The following is a 26,029-nucleotide window of genomic DNA, read 5'->3' as shown; positions in this document are numbered from 1 at the left end:
CTTTATGTGTAGGCCTGTATTTGTTAAGGCAAGCTGAGAACAAGGTTATATTCTTCTAGGTGGGGTCTGTGTGCTTTGAAGCTCTTTGCAGCCTGTTTGGATGCTTGTTTGTTATCTTCCAAGGTCCTGTATGTCAGCTGCAGGAGGTGTGGTAGAGGAATGGGCTGCCACTCAGCAGAATGAGTCTCCAGTCTTTGCAGTGGCCCTTGAGCTCTCTGAGGACCTTGCAGTTGCTGGGGTAGCAGTGATTAACCAGGTGTACAAGCTGGGGATGGCCAGCACACCTTGGAGGTTCCCTGTTCTGAAGATATTCCTGCCTCTTTGCACTCTGCAGAGGAGAAATGCAAAGCCTGGCCCCTGTGGTTGTTCCTGTGAGCACCTGCTGTGGTCCCAGTGTCAGCCCAGCAGTGCTGAGCTGCTCTCCCCGCTGCTCCCAGGGGAGAAAGCTGATGGAGCACGTGTGGGTTGTGAAGTGGGGAGGAGAGGATGGAAGATGGGAACGTGACCTGGAGGAGGGATGCATTGGAGGGGGAAGCAAAAGGAGAATGAATAATATGCAGCTGTGGAGATAAAGAAGGATTTGGCACCAACTGCAGGAGAGCTGTAAGCAAGCACAGGGGTATTTGTAGACAGTAGGTTAGGCAAGCAAGACTAGCACAAAGGCCATGACAGTAAATCACATGGACTAAGTTTGACAGCAGAAATTAGTATTGGGGATTTTGTCTGTGCTGGGGTGTTATTTCACAGAAGTTTTGAAAGCTTAACACAAAAAATGGGGAGCTCTGAGTTATTTAATACTGAAGTACTGCCAAGAGAGAGTCAGATCCTAGTTCAAGCCCCTGTGAAAGGAGGTGTCTGTACAGGAACACAGACTTAAATCCTCCTCAAGTTCCTGACCTGATATGTTTGCATCTGGAGGTATTTCTTAAAATCTCCCCAAATTAGTGGCTCCTTTATATCCCAATCTCTCAGTGCACTGGTTCCTTGTGTGCTGAATTCTCACATAAGTCAAGAGTTAGCTGACTGAAGTTGAATTCATCTTTAATTAGCAATATGGAATTGGCTGAAGTGGGGTTCTGGGTCCCTTGAGTCACCATGGTGCTGTTCAAAGTTATGGTATTGCACATATAGAAATTTCTGGATAAACAGAAACCTATAGCATGTGCCACCAAGACATGGGATAGATGGTGCTGCAGGCAGCCTTGGGTTTGTTGCTGTTGCATCAGGAGAAGGTGGGTAGATCAGAGCAGTACTGAGCATCTCCATGGGCCAGAAGAGGTGTTGTGTGATGTGGCCTGGCATGCTGCAGAGACCTTGCTCTGAACTCAGTCCTCGCTCGAGAGTGGATGTCTGATCCCTGCCTGAAGGGACATGAAGCCTTTTTAAGCAAGCCCATGAAAGCACATGTATTTGCTGTTAAGACTCGATTGCTTCATTCTGAGAGCCCCTGGGTACTCAGGATTAGGCCCTAAATGTCCAATATCTGGATGCCACAGAGCTCAAGATAATGACATTAACTGGGCTCCTTGCAGTGTCTGGATCTGGTTTTGTAAACCCCAGCAGTGAGTGCCCTTCAGCTTGCAATGTAGGTTGGTCCATGATCTTTGGTGATGAGAAGTCACTGGGGAAAGAGGGAGAGGACAACTCCAAATATAAAACATATATTTTTGCTTCCTGCCTATAATGTCTCTGAGGCATTTTAATCCATTTTTATATGGTGGTGTGTTATAGGGATTTGTTTTTAACTGCTATTCATTATGTTGATAATTTTATATGTATATAATTTGATACACTGGACTGATTTGACTGATTTATTACATATTAAGAGTACTTCAATGCTTTAGCTTGAAAATCATTCTCAGAGCTCTTCAATGAAACTGTTCCCTAATGAAACTATTTAATCCTGAACAATAACACAATGTAACTAAATGCATTTTTCATGTTTTTAGTTGCTTTTGAATTGAGATTCTGCAGAGCTCAATTTAAATTTTAAACCCTGCATCAGTTATTAACTCAGACATTGCAGGGCACTGAGAGAGGAGTAGCACTGTCATGATCCACAAGTCAGAGCTTTAACTTTGTAGAGCACGTTTTTTGTTTGCACGTAACCGATAAAATACTCTAAATCAAAGGTTATGGCTTTTACTTCTTGGAAGTGGATTTTGGGCACTTCTCTGAACCTGAGTTTTTAGTAAGGAACAAAGGACCCCATCCCTCCTCCCCTACTCAACAGGAAAGCCAAAGACACAGCTCAAATTGGCCAAATTAATTTTTACATTAGGGTACATTCCCATTCAGACCTTAATTTAATTTTACTTGTACTCTGTAAGAAAGAGACAGTCAAGTTATCCTGGTCATTTTGTCTGACATGATTCTTGGCTTTGCTTAAATTATTGATTATAGCAAGGGGAGGGACTTTGCAATGAGAACAGCGCTCTCACTAATAGAAGCCTTTCACTAAATCAATTTCTACCATTCCTGCAATGCACCTTCAGGAAGTCAGAGGATTACAACCTTAAGAAGAATTTTGTATTTGAAGAGAGGATCTTTGCTTTACGTTTTTTTAAACTTTTCGTGTTTATACAGGCAGCTGGAGAGAAAAAAATCAACATAAATATATTTCCGGGGGTTGATCTGCAGAATGAGGGGCTGTTCTGGTTCAAAGTTGAACTGATTAAATCTTGATTTGATTGTCATCTAAAAGCTTGTGGCTGAAAGTACTGTTTCAAAAGCTTGTCTCCTAAGCAGAGTCAGTCAGAAAATACATCAATGTCTTGCAAGCTGGAATGAATTCAGTGGAGGATGGAGTATATGCACACGCTGCTGAAATCCATGTATATCCCTCTCTCTTATTTTTTCTTGGCTTGTTAGAAAATGCAGTCATTTATATGGTCAACATGTGGTGTTTTCTCTGTTACATTTAGTGGCAGTTGAATGGGGGTGGCTTCTCTTCCCTCCCATCCAAAGCACCATTCCTCGTTCAACTAATTGAGTGAGTGTCTGTTTAAACACAGCAGTGTATTTTCTTATATTTGGGTTGGAGATGCTACACAGAAGGAGAATATGAAGCTGTTGGGACATGTATATAGCAAACTTAAAGGATGCTGGTAACAGATCAGTACATGTTGAACTATACAGGAACATCTAGTAACTGTAAGTAACAATTCTATTTTACTTTTTCATAGCACTGGTGAACAATGTCACTTAGGCCTGGATGCTGAATACTGTTATTTTATCTGTTATTAAAAATTCTGCTCAGTGGTAGATCAGCTGGTATTTGACAGTTTAGGTTGCAGCAGTATCTTCCTGAATGCTCATTATTTCAATATTGAATTGACAAGTGATGTTTTATACTTGTGATCCATAGAGCTTGAAGATCTTTACATAAATTTAAAATACATTAAAAACCAGACTTCTGATTTCTCCTTTACATGTGACAAATTCTTCCCCTGTATTTTTCTTGTAGTCAAAGGGAAGAAAAAAAGAACTCTCTAAACAGTGTAATAGTGGTATCCCTAGTCATTCCCTAAAGTTCAAGGTAAAGGAACTTTTGCAATACTGAATGTGGGTTTGGGAGTTAGAAAGATGAGACAGTTTATAGCTAGTATTGAACTGGGAGCTGTCAAAGAATGTTGAGTAATATCTTGGATATTTTTTTTTTTTTTGGTCCTTCTTGACAGTTCTAAATAAATCAATTTGTTGAGGTAGAAAAAGGATGTCTTATTAGAAAGCTGACTCACACAAAACCTTTACACAACTTTTTCTCTTCATTACAGGGGAACTGTAATTAAACAGCACAATTGTATTTGCTCCTTACAGAAACAAACTAATAATAAGAAATAGTTTGGTTTGGCTTTTGTAAAATTATTTGTAATTTAGTTCACTTTTTTTTTTTTTTGTGGGTAAGCTAGCATTGTTTGTCACACTCCATTTCTAGCAGAATTTCAAGATAACATTTGGTGTAAAATTACCTTATTTTTCTTTTGTACTTAACTAAAGCAAAACAATACATTTCCCTTTTTTTGCCCATGGAAGCTGTCAGTGGATCAACTAAGAAACTTTGTAGTCTACTGATTGTTTAATTTCCTTTGGTTAATTGTGCTGAAACATAACCAATGCTTTTTGTAACAAAGATATCTGAAAAGTAGGAAAATGATGTCAGAACAACAGGGATTTCAGGGCTAAGCTTCCACTGGCATGGAAGAGGAAGTTTATTTCATCTTTCTTACAGGATTGGTTTTCTCCTGCTAAAATGGGTGTGTTAGGCTTTGTAAAATTATATTGCCTATGTGTATTCAGGTTTAGTACAGAAAATAAGACTTTTATGCAACGTCAAAATTAATGGATGATCATTAACAGAAGATTTGTTTTCTATAGTTCTCTTGATTTCATGTCACAGGTGAATTCTCTTTTTCAGAACTATACTCCAGATTCTGGTACTTTGAATATACCAAGCTCCTATTGCCTAAGATTTTTTTAATCCTACAATTACTTCACAGGGAAAATGCAGCTTAAGGAAGCTGCCTCAGGAACAGGGTGACAGTGGAAGTTTCCTCATTCTCTGTTCCTCCCAGTGGCTTCTGGTCACATCCACTTTAAGTATCAAAAAGCTGGTCCAGAAAACAGTGGGGCATGGTCCAGTGTTCTCAACATTTCCTAGAGGAAATCACCTTTTTTGTGGACAGGTCTCTCTGGCTTGAGGGAGCCTGTTGTTAACCTGGGACAAGCTTCAGCTGTTCCAAGATAAAACCAACTGAGTAGTGACTCTGCTCGGTTGGTTTTCCAGGAATGATGCATAAGGGTGGATTTTCTCTCTGCCAGAAGTAAGTGGAGGTTTTATCTATGTGTTCAACCAATGTTTGAGGTTCACTATTTCCAAATTTTTTTGACATCAGTGCAAAACTGTCGGACCGTATTTAAACAAAAACACAGGCAAAATGTACTGATTTAAAAGTTGCACTCCCTGCAGACCACACTTAAAAATATTGTAATAATAATTACTGGTTGTATTTTAAGTATTCAAGTGTACAGCTGAAGCTTTATTGTGGGTGGAGGAATAAACCTAGTATTTGCATAGAGACCTCTTTTGTTTTCCTCTGCAAAGCACCCCATCTGCAGACAGGGCAAATGGACAGATCCAGCCTTGGAAGTAGAAGGGAGGGGAGAGAGTTTTCACATGTTGCTCCTTTATTAGTAATACATTTAATTTTGCATTCTCATATTCATTGCACAGGAATACTTATAAATGTGATGCATTTATAAAGACTAAAGTAAAGATGAATAACTTCTTCACTCTATGCCAGTAAACCAATTGAAAACAAATTCTTCTTGGAACTAATACACCTTGTCCCCAAATGGGGGTTTAAAAACAATGTGTATTCAAAAGCAAGAATAAATTTCAGGTCATTGTTTATATTTTTAGGGTTATGCTCTTATTTTAATTTTGTTTTTTCAGCTTTTACCTTTTTTGGAAACTTGGGTGATTCTGTGGGTTGTAATGAGGGGTTTTGTGAATATTTGTTGATTTGGGTTTTTTTTTAAGTGGACAAGTTGCAATTTTCCCATTGATTCCAAGAGTTAGGGAGTTTAAAAGTTACAGATATCACAAGACACAAAGTCATAAAAATTTATTCAAAAATGCTGAAAATAAATGTGAGTTCACAAGAGTAGTATTTCATTTTTTCAATGTTTTAAAAGTAAACTTTTTGAAAGGAACCTTACAACTTGAACTCTGCAGTAATGAGCAAATCAACTACCTCATCTGCTAAAACACTAAAGCTCTTTTGGTGGGATGTGTTTTTATGACTTGCTGAGGGGTAAGGTGGTGATCAAAGTTTAAAAGAGAGAGAAAACTGGTTTTTCCTTCTGGTAACATTACTGCAAAAGGGTCAGTGTAAAGGCTACCAGATTGGGTTATTTTGACTTTTGGTTTATTGTTTTACAGATGCTATATCAGGATTGTGTGTTTGCCTGGCCACAGTTTTATCTGAGCTGATTGTATTTTCAGGTGGCAGGATTCAGTGAGAATTTGTTATTGGTGCATAAACTGAATTTCTGGCTAGCATCTTGCTTACAGTTTGTCGCTGTCATCTCTCCTTTCTACTTCTGAAATTTTTTGGAATGCAAATAATATCAGGACAGCGAGACTGCAAACCCTGACTGACAGAAGAGCTTTTTTGAGCTGTAGTAATTGTCATGTGTAAGCAATGCTAACTACCTCTCCCCAGCAATGTCTCTGCACTAATCACCAGACAGATCTGCTGTTGCTTAACTGCTCCTCAGTAGTTCAGCTATGTTCCCCTTTCCTTATTCATACAGATATTTAAGATCAACTGTTCTATTTGCCTCTAAGTAAATTTGTATTTGTTAAATGGTGATGCATAATTTGCTATAAAAGTAGTAAAATCTTCCTTTTGGATGCATGTTAGTATAAATTGGAAGGGGACAAGTGTGGAAAGATATTAATATTCAGTCCCATAACTCCTGCATTTCTATTGTCATATGAGATTATTCTGTATCTCAGGGTAGGAAAGTACCTTTGTATTTATGAAAATAAATTTATTGTGTATTTTCCTTCTAGGAATATAAATCTATATTTATATATAAATCCCTTAGAAGAAGCTTGGATATAATGGTTTGAGAATTGTCACATCAGATGAGGCTTTTTAATCTGGTCCAGTATAACTGCTGTGGTAACTTTGATAAAAGTCCTTCAATAATGTTGTTAGTTCCACTATTTCCAATGTAAATATAGTAAATATATTACATATAAATATATATGTGATACAGTAGATGAAAGGCAGGGCTTTTACAAGAGTTACAGTGGTTATAGTTCCATGTTGTACATAACCAAATGACCCTATATAGCAGAGCTTAGGATCGTGGAGTTCTTTATGAGTTGCTTCTCTGACAGGGGTCAGTGGCAGAAACTTATGGCTTCACTGAAACAACAACATGGCTAGCATAAAGTGGTCCTCCCCCTATTATATCTTTTTCACTTGCAGTAATTGATAGTTTCAGGACTTTTAGACTTGGTATGTCATTCATGTTGTCTTCTTGAATTGCCCTTGATAGACTTCTAACATGAATTTGTTTAATCATTTTTTTCTCATTTGTATTTCTGGCATCCACAACATCCTGTGACCGTGGGCTCCATAATCAAATTATGTGTCATATGAAAAAGTATTTCCTTTTATTATAAAATTGCCCTCCAATAATTTCATTAGATGCCTCTTGCTTTTCTGTTTTAGGAAGCAGTAAATAACAGTGAATGCTGATTTCCTTTCCATCCTTGCCTCCTTCCCACCATTCATGATTTTACAGATTTTTCTGACATCCTCCCCTCCTCCCTGTCATTTATTCTCCAAGCTGGAGAGCCCTACTTTACTCAGTGTCTCTTCCTGCAGAGAGATTTTTATCTGTCTGTCTTTTCTAATTCTGCTGCATCCATTTTTATAGTAGGCCACATGAAGTGCATGCACTAGTCCTGTGATAGTTCAATCCTACATCAAAACTGTATACATGAAGACTTTTATCTTGATCTTGGTTCCTAAAGTGTAATTTTTTCAACTGCCAATGAGTACTAAAATGCTGCCTTCAAAAAACTTTGTGACCTTGATCCTTCCAGAATGACAAAAGATAATTAATTATCTGTTGTATATGCGGGTTTGAAGTAGCAGAAGAGTAACATTAAAGGAACTTGTAAGAAATTGATAAAAAAGAGGAGGTGGGTGTCTTTGTCCATTGAAGAAAATGAGAAGGTGAAGGTTGTGCACTGAAAAACAGCTCTTGAAGCTGTGTGTATCTTAATCCTGTAGGATCTATCTGCATTCTTTTGTTTTTGCTCAGCAACAAAGGTGAATAGAAATCTAGAAAGGGTACTCTTCTCATCCTACATAACTGGTTTTCCAGCTTTCCAAAACCACCTGCAGTCCTCTGGCACATCCACAAATTAAAAGGTTTCCACCAAAGATTAGCTACTGTTTTCACCTGGGGAAAAGGATCGTTCTGTCGCTTGTGCATCTCTTGTTTTACTGTTTGTGAAACATGTGGTGACAATCACATACAGGTTGAATTGTATGTCTGTGCCATTGGGCAGCTTCACTTGCTTTTAATTAGCCAGTCACATGCACATATCTGATAACAAACTTGAGATTTTTGTAACACCAGAAGGTTTTCTCCACAGTGCTTATAGAGCTCAGTTTATCATGCACTGGAGATTTTGTCTGTTGTTTTCCTGTGCTTTGGCATATTTTTGTTCTTACCAAGCAGGTGTTTGTGTTTAGGGGTATTCTGTCTCAGGGTTCACAATAAAAAGAACTTCTCAAGTTGTGCTCTGGGCATATGCATCTTTAAGGGAACTTTATCCTTGTTTTCAAAGCATCCATTTTGCTAGTGGGCTTTAAATGGAAGGCGGGACTAATTGCAAGTGAAATTGTGTTGTGGTTCTGTGGAATTTTAAAATTAATCTATTCATTTTTCTCTTTCAAATGCTGTCTGGCATAGGACTCTAGTTGTGTGTTGGGTTTGTTCCTGGCTACTGTTTGCTAACATAGACTTCCTAGGGTGATTTAGGCCACAGGGGTTTTTTTCTGAATTTTCTTCTAATTCTTGCTAGTGCGTTTGTCGGAGATACCATTTGTATCTCCTTGAATGCAGATTTTTAAGTCTAGCTTCAATTACATATATGAATCCACTCAGTGGAAAAAACAGAATTTTAGTGCTGGAGTCCTGTGAAGTAGATATAAGAATGAAAATACTGATATTTCTAATCCTGGATGGATGCTTTCAAAGATGATTAACATCTTTGAGATTTCTTAATACCAGAAGGTATTTGGACAGTATGACTAGATTTAACAGAAAATTGATATACCAATGTAGTGATGTGAAATACTAGAATAAACTGCAGGACTAAGAGGCCCCTGTGCGCTATCAGCGTGCTTCCCTCTCCCACAGCAGGTGAAACGCAGCCAGCTCCTCTGAAGCTTCCATCTGCTGTCAGAAGCCCCCATTCGTGAAGCCTTCCTCCTGTAGATGCCATACATTGCACTTCATGGATGGCTCTGTGCATTGTGCAGGAAAATACTTAGTTCAGCTGAAGCAAAATTACTTTGAAAAGGTTAAAGTTGTTTGGTTGTTGGCTTTCTTTTTTATAAAAAGTGTGAGGCTGGGAGGTGAAGCTTGAGTTCACTGTGTTACAAGCCCTCAGCATGGGCTGGAGCTGCCCAAGGTGCCCAGGCCTCCCCCTCAGTGTCTCTGACTGCAGGCAGGCCATGGGGCCAATGTGCTGCTTCCTAGGCTTGTGCACAACTTCATGCTTATGCATCTCTAAGTGGATTTTCACCATAATAAATTTTCCCATCCCTTCAGTACTGTAGCAACATGAAATTAATTTGCAGATGGAGAAATATTAGGTATTTGACTTCTATGTTGGAAAAAAACAGGAGCCTTCAGTTTGCTCTCTAATGCACATTTCACTACAGATTTAAAGTGGCAAATGAATCCATTGTATAGATTGTTGAAAGTCACACTCCAGCTTTTACTGATAGTACTAAGTAGACCAAGTTTTGCCATAGTAGAAGGAGCAGCCCATGCTGCAGGATGGGGATGGAAGGGGATTCTGATGTGTAGTCACACCAGAGCACAGTGGCTGATCTCTGTGTACTGTGTGTGTTTGGCTGGGCCTTGGTGTAGGGAGCCTGCACAGACCTGGAGGCTGGCCATGACTCCAGGGAGTTATTTAGTGCACCTCAGACCTCTCCTACATCCCCCTGACTTTGTTTAAAACAGGACTTGCACTCTCCTGCCTCACAAGGTTGGTGTGAGGATAAAGCAGTCATTTTCATGGCATCCTAGCGCCTCTGCTGCAGTGTGTGAGCTGAAGGATGAGCAGAGCTTGGATATGAGAGGGGAAATTACTGTTCTCGCAAAGTTAGCTTTTTTTGTGAAGTAAAACATCTAATTTCACACAGTAGATCCATTGTAATTCAGTTTTATGTTCTGTTTTCACTGAATCATCAGATTCAGAAGAAGGTTTTTCTAATGTATTTGCACAGTGCTCTAAATGAAGCAGTCAAGGAAAGGCAGATTTAGTCAAGCCACCAGCTGTATTGTGTTTCTGTGCCACTGGGCAACTTCACTTGCTTTTAATTAGCCATTCATATGCACAAAACCACTAATGAGCACATCCCTAAAATGTCTGAGTATATCAACATATTTATGCAGGGTATTCTCCAGAGAAGTGCAGTCCTTTCTCTCCATTGACTCCTGAAGTCAGTAGGCCTCATTATATTTTAGATGAAGAAAATTACCTTTGCCCAGTACCTGGCTCATAATGCAAATATTTTTATACAGTTTCTTTTCTAAAACAGACAAAATGGTGACTGCTAGTCAGATTGTTTCTTCCATACTCTCTCTTACTACTTGTGTCATTCAGATTCTAGTGGCACTCACTCACATTGCCAATCCTCAATTTCAATTATTGAGGATACAACAGAGAGGACAGAAAGCTATTCCTCAGTTCAGACAAATGGGATTAAGTGTGGAGTCCAACCCTGTACCATTCTTTGTACCAGGGATTAATGGCAGGTGTATTGGAGGGATTCAGATCTGTTCCTCTGTCTTTCATGGCTTGTATCCAGGTAAGAAGCACTAGCTACTAGCAGAAAGTGTAAAGGAGATGGGACCACTTGTGTCTTCAGCCTTTCAATAAAATAGAGAGTTACAGGCTGGGAGCTACTGAAATCTGTTTGAAGCCTGCAAAACAAGAGTGTTAGTTGTAAGTAAAGCACTGTGGTGCACGAGTTCCTTTGTGGAGAGTGAAGCTGTTGATGTGACCCCACTGCCATATGCCAGACCCTGGCACACCATCCCCTCCTGCTCTGCAGGCATCCTGTGTCTTGAAGTCAGAAGGACATCTGTGCTTAACTTGAATATCTTTTGTGTCAGTGTTATAGACTGAACCTTTCTGTTTTGGATGAAAATTCCTGACTATGTTTGTTCATTGCCCAGAATTATTGGTTTGTCTGTGGGTGGTTTGACACTAGCATACCAGTTCACTCTGACAAGACAGGAGAATCAGACTCTTTATTTTAGGGGAGAAATACACAAATCCAGAGCTGCTACCAGTGTGATTTTCCCAGTTTTTCTACCAAATGCTTGGCTGCTGCTGTTGTGACAGATAAATTTGAAGGGAAGGAAGGCTGGACTCCATGCATGCACACATTGCCCTCCCTTGGTGTGCAGTGCAGGTGCCTGCTGGTCAGTGGGACAGTGTGTGCACAGGCTTTGCTCTGTCAGTCCAGCAGTCCCTTGGGTGGGGTGGTCATTTGATTCTTCCTCTTTAGACCAAACAAAACCCTGCTTCTAAAACAAGATGAAGTAGTAAATATGCTATGAACCCAGAACATGAGATCATATGCTGCAGTTCTGCTCTGTATGGGGAAAAGCACAGGAAGAAGAGATAATATGCAAAAAAAAAAAAAAAAATTAGAAAAGCAGATGCAGATTGCTGCTGGGCTGGTTTAGCCCTGAAAATTGACTTGCAATACCATTTTTAGTAATTTCCTAATAATGGTAATGAAAATACTCTTGAATAGCTCTTGATGAACCATTTGCTGCTCAGAGTCCTTTGAGGTGACAAGGCCCTTTGGGTCACGATCACACAATGCATGATCACAGTGAATTTAGACCAATTTAGAGGTATACAGTCTGCTGTGTTTTGGACTATTCTTTAAGTAAAAGCTTTTGCCATCTAGTGGAAGGAGTAGAGAACTAGTATTTCAAATCAGCTAGAAACTCAGTTATACTGGTTGTATTCCTTACTGTGAGGGGGAGAGCACTGAACAGGCTGCCCAGAGAGATTATGGAGTCTGCTTCTCTGGAGATATTCTAAACCCACTTGGATGCAATCCCCTGTGACCTGCTCTGGGTGTACCTGCTTTAGCAGGGGGATGGGACAAGATGATCTTCAGAAGTATCTTCCAACCCCAACCATTCTGTAATTCTGTGATATGCAAAAGGTATTTATAAGCAGTACATCACTCACTGGAACAGTAGCAAATTATTGTGACTGCTTTGAAAATTAGTTGGTAGAAATCTTCTAAGGTATTGGTGCACTTTGTTCAGACACTGTCTCATTTAAGCACAAGGTGGTGGAAAGGACATTCATTTATATGCTGCCCTCACTTGTTTGGGACTCTTTTTCATGCCACCCCAGATGGTACCTGCTTATATTTTCCTGGATCTTAGGTTGGCCAATATGCTTTGAATTCTATTGTGTCTTGTTTCTTCCCACTAGTGAGATGGGGAAGAGAACTGGAAGAGCAAAAATGAGAAGTCATGACTCATGGTAAAGAAAGCTTAGTAAGTGAAGAAATAAATAATCATCTATAAAAAGTGATGCAAACACTAGCACTAGCAGGCCAATGCCTAGCCTGTCTGCTTGAGACTGAAAACAGAGATGATCTTGGGCCTATGCAAGCGCTGCTTAACATTAACTAAACCACTGGGTCTTTCCAGCACTTGTTTTGGTTATAAATAAAATGTGCAGTATGTTACAGGCTGCTAAGAAAAAAATTGGACCAATTCCATCCAGACCCAGTAGATCTTCTTAGTTGCCTAGCTCTCCTAATGTCCATCAGCACCCTAATCAAGATATTGATCTCTTGTCACACAGTAATGTTTGTGGAAGAGCTGTAGGATGTGTCTCCAGTACAGCACTTTTCAGGCAGCAATTCATCAGCTTTTGCTCAAGCTGACATGATTCTTCCTACATGTCTATAATTTCTGATTCTACATGTCTATAATTTAATGTTTTCACCACTGCTTCACCTGGCTAAGCAGCCACCCTCCTCCAGCTGGGACAGAGGCTGACTTCTTCCTGGTCCATCTGTTGCCACAAAAGTGCCCTTGACACAGCAATTCAGGTCACCTCCAAGTCTTCCTTCCTTACTTTATCAGATTGCTTATTTTGTTGATGTTTTTGGTTGGTGAACAGGTTAGTCCTCTTGTGTTTACCTATTTTTTGCCCATTTTCCAGGAAGGAGCATATAGACCTTGCCTCACAGGCTTACTGCAGTACTTTTTCCTGCTGCTGCTGCTGTTCATATCAACTCCTGTAAACACCAGCTGTGGTGCTGGCTTCTCACAGCTTCACCTCTGCCCTTCAGACTCTATTGCCCCTGAGCAGACAACTTGGAGAGCCCCAAAATTCTCCCATTTAAGCAGGACAGCTAGTATCATCCATCACCCTCATCCATGGCTGTTATCAACAGTTCTTCAGAGCCCCTCTGCTGAAGTCACTTGCCCTTGTTTTCTTTGGTAGTTGTGCTAGTATTGTGGTCCTTATATCAGCAGGTTGGGCTCTGGTTATTGAAAGGGAAAATAAGCCAAGACAGGAAACAAGTGGGTTTAGTTGTGGTCTCTGGATTTTTTTTCCTGAATGTTGATAAATCTGCTTTCTTCTCCTTTCCTTTAGATTAGTCATCTCTGCTTGAATGCTTCTGCTTGTAGTATCTCGTTTATACAGCCAAACAAAGATTGCATCTCATGAAAAAGAAAAATAGTACTGGCAATTCATCCCAAACTTCCTTAGGATTTTTACAAAGTCAGTCTTTTCTGATTGTGGTTGATTTTACAGTTGATCAAAACAGCAAATCATTTTGGCACAGATAGTTTGGTTACATGTATGCCTGTAGATCCCACGTTTCAGCCTGTTTTCCTGGAAAGTGTTAGAGAATCTTCCCCTCCCCAAGTGCATGTGACTGGTGGCTGGTTCAGCAATTCGGCAAGGAGGATGACAGGGTTGCCATGGCAACCAGTTACATGCTGTGAGCAGAGATGTGACAAATGTCCAGCTTCTGGCTGCTTATCACTCCTCATTGAGTAACGTTCCCCAAATGAGGCAGACGTGTCTGATTCATGGTTATTTGACCTGTTGACTTGTGTTTGTGCTGCATTTGTTGCTGAGATCCCATTCGTGCCTCTTGCAGTGGTACTTAGGTGAGGCTGCCTGCTGGCCACCATTGGTGTGAATCATCTAAGTGGGTGAAGCTGTTGATTTTGCTGTAGTGCATAAAAAGTGAGACGTTATCTTTGGAGACTTCTTTTCATTAAAACCAAACAATTTAAACTTGCACGTTGAACCCACTGCAGGAAATAGACGGGATAAAAATGTACTTGACCTCTGTTCTTTCTGTTGTGCTATTGAGTGGAGAGTGCTCCTTGAATTTCACTTGCCCTCCGTCATTAATACAAAGTCTCCTTCTCCCCTCAGTCCCTGACTTGATCATCAGTGTGTGTATGGAGTGGGGGAATCTGCTTCCCTTAGGATGAAATCCTGGATCTGCTGAAGTCATTGGCATCTCTTCAAAAAGACTGAGTTTCTGTGGCCTCCTTTTCCTTTAGTTTTGCTTTTATTTAGATGCAGAACACTGAAGTAAAACATTTTCATTTCAAGATTTTGGTACTTCGGAAAAAAAACACAATACTTTCTCCCACCTTTTGCCTTTTAATAAAACCTTTTTATCCTCCTGTCTTCCCAGTTCCTTTTTGTGCTTCCCCTTGCTTGCCTAGAGGGACAGGATCTGTAATACACATGTGGTATGGTGGGCCAGCTCTTCATCATGCTTCAGCCCAGCTATGAAGACAGACATCAGATATGAAGCTAGTGATTTCCCACTGGTAGCCAAACACTAGGACAACATGTTGGATGCTGTTGCTGACCCATTCTCTGCAATTTTTGACATAGAAAGCTTTGATGCTTATTAGATCTCTTTTTACAAACAAGGTGCTTTTCAGTTTGAATTCTTCATTTATATTGTGCATCCACTGCTGGAAGGTGAGCAGTGGGAGGGCCAGAAATTCAGAAGTGACTACAGATTTATTATTGACCAGATTATTTTTTTCCATTTGGAAAACACTGAAAGTGTTCCTATTTGTACCAACATGCTTCCAGCCTGGACAATGAACGCTGCTTTTCAGTTCACTTCTTTACTGTGGAATTAAAAACTGGCAATCAGTCTCAATCAAATCTGGTGTTGGGATGGTGTCCTTTTTCTTCAGAGGATCTTAACAGAAGAAAAATTGTTTCAAAATAATCATAAGAATTGAGACAGCTAAACTAGAAATACAAAACAAAAAAGAGATATCTCATCTTTCACTCTGTACAGTGTGGGTATTTTATTACTTAACCTATTTAGATAGTGTAGATCAAGTGTTTACCAGTATTGTTGAGTCTTGCAGACAAGCAGTCTCACTCTGATCTCATGCAGTGAAATAAGCCCTCTTTAAGCTAGAAAGACTGACTGAAAGGCTCATGCTTCCACCAACTCCAGCAGAGCTGCATTTGCATTAGCCAGAGGCTGTGCACTCACATCTGCTGCATTGCTTCCAAGGAGACAAAATGAGATCCTTCTGTTGAAACAAATCCCTGGAAAAGCAAAGCATGTGTCCTTTGAATGATGCAATGATGCCTTTCATTTCCAGAGGTAATATCCAGATTTCCCTGAATCTATTTTCTGTCATAGTATAACTCTACCTTGCTGCTGTCTCCCAATTTTCAAAAAATGTGGTTTTAGCATGTGGAATAACAGTTAAATTGTCCTGTGCCATGGGGGCTGTTACTGTACTACACCTCCCAGGAACAGAATTTGCACTCTGGTAACTCTGTACAGCATTTTTACAGTCTCTCTTTTGAAGTCATGCATGCTGCCAAACTCAATCCCTTTGGGGCTGCAGTTCCTCTTACTCAAGAGTGCTCTTTTTGTCCATAAATTAGTGCCCCAGCCATGCTGATTGGTGGGATTTGTCTTCATCTGAAGAGATGCATGTGCAAAATACAGGCATGTTTTTCTAAGCACAACTCCCAGTTCAATACAAAATTTATTGTGTTAGACATGTTGCCTTACTTAAGAGTATTTTCTTCAGGAAGAAAGCTTGCTTGGCCTTCAGTAAACCAAGTTCCCTCATGCACAAGGACCTAAGTAGAGAGGCACCAACTCTCTGTCCCCACACCTTGCTTATCATCACCACCAAGTTCTCTTGGAAGTGGAGATAACACCCAGCTGCTGTGCAATGAAAATCACACTGTTTGAAATGTCATGCCATTAAATGGGGTCTTCCAAATTCAGATGGAAATTATTTTACTACCTGTAATTCCACATTCAAGCAGAGTAAAGCCACTGATGTCCTGATAGCCTGTAGCAGGTCTCTGATGCCTGAAGCACATTTGTCTGTCTTGTTAGATTTTATATGTTGATGCTTACTTTGTTGTGTTTCTTTGTGCTGGTATCTCTAGTGATGCTGCATTGCCTTTGCCCTGCACACTGAGTGCTTCCATCCATTAGCACAGCCAGTGCACCAGGGAGGCTCCCCAGGTCGTGCTGGTAGGAAACCTCAGCCTGTGGAAAGGTTATCCCAGCAGTCTGCCATTCTGCAGCATGGGCTCAGACACACATGGGTTTGGTTTGGGTTTTTTTCAAGCAGGTTTGCATAGCAAAGATGAGGCTGGTGTTTCAGGATGAACACATGCCCTCTGGTGCTGTTCTGTTCAGCTGTGTTTATCAGATGGCCTGAGGCCAGTCCCTTTGCCTGAGGAGCACCTGCACACAGACACAAATCAGTCATTTGGTGTGGAAAATGTGGCTCTGTGGAAGTCCTGAGCTATGTTAATTGAAAATGACTCTAATTCCTGTTTTATTTTTCAACATATGAAAACATTATTTTTGTTTTAGTATTTAGTATTTATTTTTACTAATGGATAAATTTTCAAAATAAATTAGTATTATTCAGCTAAGTGCTATTTTCTTATCCCAGATATTTTACATTATTTTCTTCCAACTGTTTGTTCACATATGAGATAATTTATTGTCTTGCAACTAATTGTTGCAGACACATTCTTTGTTTCAGTCACTGGGTTAAAAATTTTATTTCTGCTGTGAGTTTTATCTGCTTTTACTTCAAAGTAATTCCTGTATAGGTCTTTCTGGTGCTGCATGTCATTGCAACAATAAATAACAGTATGTTGGCTCCCCTGAGTCTTTGGTTGATTAGTTTGAAATTAGCAGTTTAATGCAACCATAGCTTAACACTTTGCTGCCTGCATGTTTGAGTAGCTGTGCATACATCCGTAGGTATGCATAGCAAGGACAGAAGCTGTGCCTGAACTTTAAACTTAAACTGGACTTGCAGATGTTGCACACATACCTCATTGTGATGTTTAGATATTTGATCACATTACTTCTTGCATAATGTGGCCCAAATTATGGAAGGTGTTTTACATTTATTTGCCTTTTATGTGGTTGAGAAGAGCACACTTGACTTATTCAGTTGGGAAACAAAAGTGGGCAAGGTTGAAGATGAATAGGCTTTAAAACATGTAAGACCTTAGAGTCAGGAACTACATGCTGAATGCCATAGAGACCACAACAGGAGACATTTAAAAGCAAATGTTTAGAATTCTTGTGAACTTCTGGAACTGATTATGGTCATGTTGCTGATTTTGGGTTTGGGTCGTAGGTGAGGTTTTTTATTACATTTGAGTGTAATGGTATCATCTAACATTTCTTCTGCAGAACTTGCTCAGATTAGTCTTCAAATGGTAAATTAGTAATTTAAGAACTTTTAAAGTGGCTATGGGAGAGAAATAGCCTGGTTTGTACCTTGGAGTGTAAGAGTTATTTCAAGTTATCATGACATTTGTGTGTCTTTTTGTGTGTATGTGCATAAATTTGGATAGCAGAAATGAGAGAGACTCAGGAAAAAAGCAACCATAATAAAATATCTAGTAGAAGGCTTGAAGGATAGACTAAAAAGGAACTTTTAATTCCAAAAAGAGATTAAGAGCAGCAGTATAACAAGAGGTTATTCATCTATCATGTTACGTTGAGTCTCCATAATTTGATGTGTTTTTCTGGTATTCATTTGCCCAGGAACTGTAAAACAGCACTACCAGGTATGCAGACCCATGGAAGAACTGTTTGTGTCTTTGTGTGATTTTTTTTTTCTTTTCCTGTTCTCAGCAGATATATGGAGTGATCATTCATTTCAGACAGACCCAGACTTACCACCTGGTTGGAAAAAAATAAATGACGTTGCTGGGATCTACTACTGGCACATACCAACAGGAACAACTCAGTGGCAGCGTCCCGTGTCCATCCCAACGGATCTCCAGGGCTCACGGAAAGGATCGCTCGGTTCCATTACTCCATCTCCTACTCCAGAAACTGAGGTAACCTGCTGTGTCTTCTTGGGGGCTATATACTGTAAGGAAAATAGAAATAACCTTTTGAACTTGCAGGCGTAGCTGATAGCTAAGCTGGCCTAATAATGTCTCAAAGTGTAGCTACTTGTTGTTAATACCTCGTAAGTATCTATTCTCTATATTCATTTTATAATGGTGATGCTTGATAAAACACCCTAAACTTTAGATATGTAGGATGAAATCAGGCATGTCTCTGATAAACTGGACAGACAGTGCCTGATGAGTGTGAAACTGGCAGTTCTGAAGCATTGCTGCATTGTAGGGATACAGGATACATACAATTTTTGCAAATGACAGAAGACTTCTGGCTGGACCCTTTGTTTGCATCTTCTTTTTGGCTCTTTTGGCAGGAGCATCACAAAAGACATATCAGTCTTCATTTGAGACACTAATTCCTTCTCAGGGTAGTTTCTATTGAATAAACATGAAGTGTTCTCAGGTGTAAGTCTGTCAATCCTGCCAGTACCAAATATCTATCAGGCTTTAACTAGAAACAGAGAGATAGACTCTGCCCTCCACATGTGCTGAAAGAGCAGTACCTGGTACTGTCTTTAAAAATAATGCTTTCAGGCACAATCCAAGGGTTTGTTTGGTGTCATGTAAGTAGAAAATAAAATTAATTCTCATAAAGAACAGTATTTTTTGAAAAACACAATCACTTTGTTTGAGTATGCTGGGAAGACTTCTATGGAATTAAATACTCGTGTAAGATAATGTTGGTTTTAAATTATTTTTATATGGAATTTTCAGAAAAATGTCCACAGCTCTGTCAAGGAAAGTCTTTGTACTGGCTCTGAGTTTTGGATCAGGCAATCCCTAGGGGTTTGGTTTTTTGGTTTTTAATTCTTTTAGAGAGAACATTTTTTTATTTTGTTCATATATCCATCAAACTAACTTACATGGAAGTTAAGAGGAGTTAAGGACATTCAAGTATGTATTACCATCTTGACCCTAAAACTTTTATCCTGTGTAGGCTTAAATACATACAGTCTTGTTCATTATTTTAGAAAGTTGTTCTCACGTGTTCATAAATGCTACTCATAAGGTCTGCAGACTTGAACACATTTCATTATTGTGCACCAGGCATGCTGGAAATAATTTCTGAGAGGATTGATAGAGAAAGAACTGTGACTGTTACAATTGTGGTAGAAAACAAGAAAAAAACCTCAGAAATGCTGAATGTAAAGGGCTGCACGAGCTTCTAGTATAAATTCCTGTCATGTACATGTGAAGAATATAACTTTAGTGTTATTATTTTTCTAACTCTAGAATGTAGAGAATGGGACCTTAATTAGTAAATTATAGATGATTTTCACAAAAACCCAGAAATCAGTATGGTTGGTAAACTGCAGAGGAGAAGAAAAACGTATTTTCATTTGAAATATTTTTCTACTTCTGTTTAGTGTTTTTACAATTAAAATTTCAGACCTACTGGTAATGTATTACATGTATTTTTAACCTTTCATGATTTTTTGCTTTAAATGAAATATAGTTTGTGATTATGAATAATAATCATTAATTCTCAACAGCATCACCAGAGTATAAAATGTGTGAATTATAATAACATAGATTTTAATACAGTATAGATGTATTAAGTAAGACATACACATGTAGTAGGCTCACCTACGTTTTGATATAGCAGTTCTAATTCAGCAAGGAATTTGTTCCAGCAAAGACTTATGCATAGACAGTTCTATGGCAGCACCAAGATCATGTACTGTGCTGTAAAAGGTGATACAGAAATAAGCACATCCCCAAAATTCATATTAGTATGATATCATGTAGTTATTTTATTTGTAGATATAGGCAAAAGCATTTGCTTTTTGTCAATTTCTGCATTCATTGATCAGCATCTTAGGGTTATTGGAGCAGTACTGGCTTTTTGACTCAGTGATCATTAGGACAGCATTCCAATCCAGTACCAGCAGTCTGGAGTATGGGAGCTCAAAACAAGAGCATGAATTGGGCCCAGGATTTTGTCCACTTCCAAATACTGAAACAGCTACAGAGGCTCCAGGCATGGCTGGAGATATAGTGGGAACTATTAGAAGAAGTCCTGCATTTCTTGAAACCACGGACGCCAAGCTTTACTGAAAGGAAGTGGAGGAAGAATCCTTTGTGATTCAGCTGGTTCTGAATAGAACCCCAGTGCAGAGCAGTAAGAGAGAAATAAGTCATAGTGTGTGTGTTTGAGATAGGAATAAAGAAATAATTTGACAGTGTCAGCTATCATGAAATTTTAAGTCTTAGTCTCTCTGCAGTTGGTGCATGCCATCACTGTATCATCTCCAAGTCACTGGCAGGCAATATTTGTTTCAATTCCTGCTCCCTGCACTGCTGCATACCCAAGTGCTCCTCCTTTCCCTCCCTGGGTAAGGGTAATGCAGGTGTCTGTGATAAGGTCAACCTGACACTTCACAGAAGATTGGGAATTCAGTCTAGGCTGGGGGCTCCCAAATGCCTCAATCCCAGCACTACCACTGCCAGCATCCCTTGTGGGGGAGAGCTTCCACCTCCCAGCTGGACCCTGTGTGAGCTGTGTGCTGCTGCTTCCCTCACTGCTGCTGGAAGCCTGTGCTGCAAGGCAATGTGTTTAGCTCATTCCCCCCTGCTGGATTTGTATTGCTTCATTCTGAAAAGATTTTAGGCAGATAAAAGAGTGAAATCTAGGATTGAGGACTGGCATGGGTAGTATTTGATATCTGAACCAATTGGCTTTTGTGAGTCCATAAAAATACCTTATCTAAGTTGCATTTGTCTGTAAAGCATCATGTGCCAGTCTTGAAATGAGTTTATTTGGGCTCTTTCAGGTTATGAGTTTGTCAAACAAACATTTAGAAACACTATTTTCCCCACCCCCCCTGAGTAACACCTTTTTACCCTTTGTCTTGTTTCCTCCTTTTATTCCATAACTTTATTTTGTGTCCCTGTCTCTTAAATAATGTAATATACAGAAACTTTACTTTATTTGGTAGAATGTGGCTCACAGCTGAGGGCAGTCAACAAAGAGCAGATCAATTCAGCCATTTTTATGTTGTAGCTTACTCTGGATATTTAGCATAAAGAAAAACGGTTATTATTGTTGAACAGAGAATTTAAAAAAACCGGCAGGGAGGAATGATGCTGTCGTGCATAGAAATGGAAAAATGTTTTAAAAAGGAAAATAATGTGAAAATGTCTTACTTTTACATGAAGTGCAAGGCAATTTTTCTTTCACAAGATAATCAGTAAATTTCAATCCAGAGCAATTATGGGTTAAGCATTATGCAAAAATCCTGCTGATTTAACAAAAATGCTAATAAATGCTAAATATGAATAACCTGCAACATTCCTTCCCTTCCTCCCCCTCAAAAGCATGGAAATGTATTTTGGTTTTGCACAGCTGTTGAAATTTGACTCCATTTTAGATCTCTCTTTTCTCTTGTGTGTTGTCAAATTGCTTCCTTTTTGAATCCTTGCCTTTTGTAACATTCTTTTCCAAATTTTAGAAATTTTGCTGCCTCTTTCCCATTTCCTGTGCAGAGAAAAAGCTGTTGTGTTTAAGTTTCAAAAAGAGCTTCTTTGAGATCATAGGAGAATTTGGTGATAGTAGTTGTGTCTTCTTATAGCCTAAGTCATCCCAGGTCTTGAACACCTCTAGAGGTTCTTCTGTAGGTAACATAAGCACCAGCAGCTGGTAATTAAAGACAGGGGGCTTGGGAGGAAAAGGTAACAACTCAATTAATTCAAAGGCACATTAGGAAACGATTATTCCTGGGAGTTGTTTCTCACAAAATAATTCCTCCAGTGGGGATATACTGAGAATGCTTCTGTGGTGAGAAGTCCTCCCTGCAGATGAATACTTTGGGCCATATTAGTGGGTACCACTTCACCTTGGGGCTGAGCTGGACAGCCCAGCAGAGCTCATCTTAGAAGGCGAACTAGTTTCAGGATTTCTTGATTTGGTGAAGCTATAGAGAAGTGGCTCTGGCTCTCCCAGCAATCAAATTTCCTGGCTTTTATTGAGGACTGTGGGAATTCTCTCCAGGTGAGACAGAGGAGAGAGGCACTCCTGCATCAGCTGTTCTTCTCAAGCTTTACAGAAAAGCCTGAACCTCACTCAGGTTGTTTAGTGCTAGACACACTGCTACTTGCTTGATTATACCACTGAACACCTCTGAAAATCTTTAAGAAACTTGAATGGAAAAGGAGAGGGTGGGTGCTTTGTTTGGTTTGGGGTTGTTTTTTAAAAATCTGTTAGAGTTTTCAAAACTACTTTTTCAGCAAGAAATCTCTGCATTCCTTACTAATCCTTCTTCCCTTCTTGCCCTTTTCTTGTGCTTTCTCTCTAGAAATATTTGATTTTTACCTTGTGTGTATCTTACCCTTGTATATATTTTTTTTGTGTTTCAGTACTTCCAGTTCCAGTACCATTAGGGTCTTTTAACAAAAGTACCAATCAAATGGAAATCCTAATGTTTCCCCTTAATTGCTGTTGATCAAAGGCTGTAGCAGCTGTGGCCAACATTCATATTCAGATTCATTTTGCTTGCTTTTAAGATCATAGTTAAAGAGTAAATTCATTGTCTGTTCCTAATTTTTATTAACTTTCCTTGTTTCAATCATTTGTTTTGGTAAGTAACTGTTAGAGGCATGTCTTCTCTCCCCTTCCCTCCAAATGCCATGCTATAGTGGAGTAAGTAGCTGAAGTTTGAGGTGATCTGTTCCCTAACCCATCCTGTAAATATCAATGCTAACAACAGTGTCTTGTGTTTTTTTTCTTTTTCTTTTTTTCTTTTTATTTTTTTTATCAATGTGCTTCTTCCTGTGTGAATAATTATGTGTCTAGAAACAGCCATGGAGTGATTTTGCTGTACTGAATGGGGGAAAGATTAATAGTGACATTTGGAAGGCAAGTATATTGTCAGATTTTAGAACCTTTACTACTATTACCCTTGTTTTTTTGCATGGCAGTGGCTGTTTTCCCCTTTTATTTTTCCATGAATGTCATTCATAACCTAGGCCAAAGTGAATGGGGGTATTGCTAGGGATGTCTAGCTCACAAACATGCTGCCTTTTCTATCTTTCCACTTGAAATGGATTCAGTCTAAGCTAGCAGGGCAACTGCCATGATGTAACAAATAAGATGCCTGCACTGAATGAAATGCAGCTTGAGAAATATTTATATGTATATATATATCTTATATGCATGCCTCTTTTCAACTTCAGCCAGAAATACTATCGCTTCTTTGCAGGGAGGATTTAATTTCCCTTTGAGATAAGAAATAACATGATGGTATACTTTATGCTATTATAATAGTATTAAAACTATACTAATAGCATTGCCTCTATCTCTAGGACCTGCATGCAGCCACTGTGAACCCAGACCCAAGTCTGAAGGAGTTTGAAGGAGCAACATTACGCTATGCCTCTTTGAAGCTCAGGTACAATGACTTCAGAGGGCTCAGTGGAATGACCAACTCTGTGTTGTGCTGTAATTTTCATATGATTTTAAGACTGATATTGTTTTGTTTTGATGTTTTTATGTCACAGAAATGGTCCACAATCTGATGATGATGATTCTTGTAGCATCAACAGTGATCCAGAAGCCAAGGTCTGTATGAAGATCCACAATGGTATAACAATTAAAAATCTAGCAGTTGTAAGCATAAACTTCCAACGTGCAGAATGTCTCCTAAGTTTTGAAATTAAGTGTACCCCTCCTCTTGGCACAATGTGGATTGACCATGCAGGACTAATTCCATCAAAGGAGTTTGCAGATCTAAAGCTTCCTTTGGTTGGGTCAGGCAAGTGTGACTTATTTTGAAATCATGTAAGCCGGGAAATTGGATTTAAGAGCTCAAGATTCCACTGTCCAACTGTAATAACTGTCCTCTTGCACAACTGAGTGTCTGTCTGAGAGAGAGCTCTGATTTTTATTATCTCTAGATAGTTTCCAGGTGCATTCAGTGACAGAATTTGCTCTTTATTTTCAAGTTTGTCCTTTTTTAAAGTATTCTTCCTTTTTTGTGTGTCTGCTTCAACTTACAGCTACTAACAAGGAAGTTACCTTTTAGAACAAGAAATTTCATTTTTTGGAAGAGAGAATGCTACTTTGAGAATGCACTTCATAGAGAAAAATTAGGCTATTATGTGACAAAGCACCATAATTAAATCAAAGCTTTTACTGTTGGAATCTAAGGGTTTTGAGGAGAAAGAAGCAGCAGAAAGTTTTGTATGCTTGCATACTTATCTCCAGATTTGCCTTGTTGATAGTTTTGCCTTTTGCTTGCATCCATTATTAAGGGTGTATATAAATCTGTATAATTGAAAATACAAGTAATTTAAATAAGTATTTTGGCTGTTCCATACAGCTGCAGCAACTGACAGGATCTGAAGCTACTTATTTGCAGGAACAAATATGTATGATACAGAGTTGATAATTTTAATAGCCTTAATGATACATTTTAAGAGAGAAAACAGACTGATCATGGCACCTAATTTTCTTTGTCATCTTGATTATTTGGCTTGTGATATTTAATTGAGATGTAAATAGTTGTACTTTGCTGGGCTCACTGGTAGTTTAAAAGCAAGTGCTAAATTCTGAGCACAGTAAATGGAGCTGAAGGAGTGAGAAGCTTTAGGTTCCAGTCCTGAGAACGATAGAGTTGTTCCTTTCATGATGAACCTTATGGTATGGAAAGCTTTAAAGGGAGACAGTGTTTTGGTATGTCTGCGATTTTACCAGGTGATTTGCACTGAGTATTTTTGGAGCTGTTCCTGCATGGAAGACCATGGCAGTAGTTTTGTGGACAAATAACTTGTGCCATCACTTCCCTTCCCTCTCTCACTTGCTGTTGAAACTTCAGTATTTTTCGATCAGGTTCCTCTCTGGTGTCTGTGAAATGGGGCAGTGCCAAAAGCTTGTCTTCTTTTGTCTATCACAACTGGTTTTCTTTTACCAGTTCAGGTAAAACTATGCTGATAGTGCTTATATACTGAGCACTGAAACAGTCACAGAAGTCATTGAGAGGAGCAAGACAAGAAATAGAGGGGAAACTAGACATGTTTTTGCCTTTTTAAAAATCAGTTGGTTCAAAGCACCTTGCCTGATTTCTGCCCAATGCAGATGCTGTGCAGGGGCAGCAGTGACCCCAGCAGATATAGTGTGGCTGGCTGCAGGTGAAGCTCAGCAGTGCTGACACTGATTTGCAGCAGGAGAGGCTGAGAGCAGAGCTGTTCAGTGCATCTGCCTCTGTCCCAAGGACAGGGCACCTATGGCCATACCTCACAGGAATGGCAAGTGGTCCAGAAACAGCAGGGACAATCTTCACCTGGCGAAAATGCTCTGAGACCTTTATTTCTCACATGATTGGGAAGGGGATGGGGTAGGTGGATTCCTTGCTAATCCATTTTACCCCAGATATGGAGAGACTGAAAGAAGTCTGATAGGATTTGAAACAGATCACTTGAAAAAATCAGCTATTTTTTAGCCTTTTAGGCTCTTCCCTGCCATATTATCTGCCTTAACTATCTTTGATTGAAGCTTGCTTTTGTGGGGCAGCAAGCACAGATAAATACTTTTTCTTCATTTTATCGTAAGAAAAGAGAAGAAATGGGGGGTTTTTGCTCACTAAACTACCTATTGGAAGAATTTGTTAAAATGAACTTTGTTAGAGGTGTGTTAGAGATGTTAAACCTTTTTAAACCTAATTATGACGTTGGCCAGTACATTTGTGAAAAAATCCAGTGTCTCTATGGCACATTTAATGCTGTATTTCAGCAAAG

The 26,029-nt window shown here is 39.3% G+C and overlaps 1 protein-coding gene across 5 annotated transcripts in view; it reads left to right on the top strand.

Annotated features, from left to right (window-relative positions):
• Positions 1-26,029, top strand: part of APBB2 (amyloid beta precursor protein binding family B member 2) — a 160,410-nt gene that overhangs the window by 81,873 nt on the left and 52,508 nt on the right. For 2 of the 5 annotated variants that reach the window (XM_054294609.1, XM_054294612.1), the window contains 4 exons: positions 18,021-18,229; positions 23,091-23,153; positions 23,600-23,685; positions 23,795-23,855. In XM_054294609.1, coding sequence (XP_054150584.1) covers positions 18,021-18,229; positions 23,091-23,153; positions 23,600-23,685; positions 23,795-23,855 — 419 coding nt within the window. The remainder of the gene's footprint in view (positions 1-18,020; positions 18,230-23,090; positions 23,154-23,599; positions 23,686-23,794; positions 23,856-26,029) is intronic. The other 3 variants (XM_054294618.1, XM_054294630.1, XM_054294623.1) reach the window with 3 other exon arrangements.

The sequence above is a fragment of the Melozone crissalis genome, unplaced genomic scaffold, assembly GCF_028551555.1.
Source record: "Melozone crissalis strain CALT ecotype California unplaced genomic scaffold, PUWL_Pcris_2 ptg000006l_1, whole genome shotgun sequence".
Lineage (NCBI taxonomy): Eukaryota > Metazoa > Chordata > Aves > Passeriformes > Passerellidae > Melozone > Melozone crissalis.
Note: the sequence above shows the minus strand (reverse complement) of the source record. Positions and strands in the feature narration are given on the sequence as shown.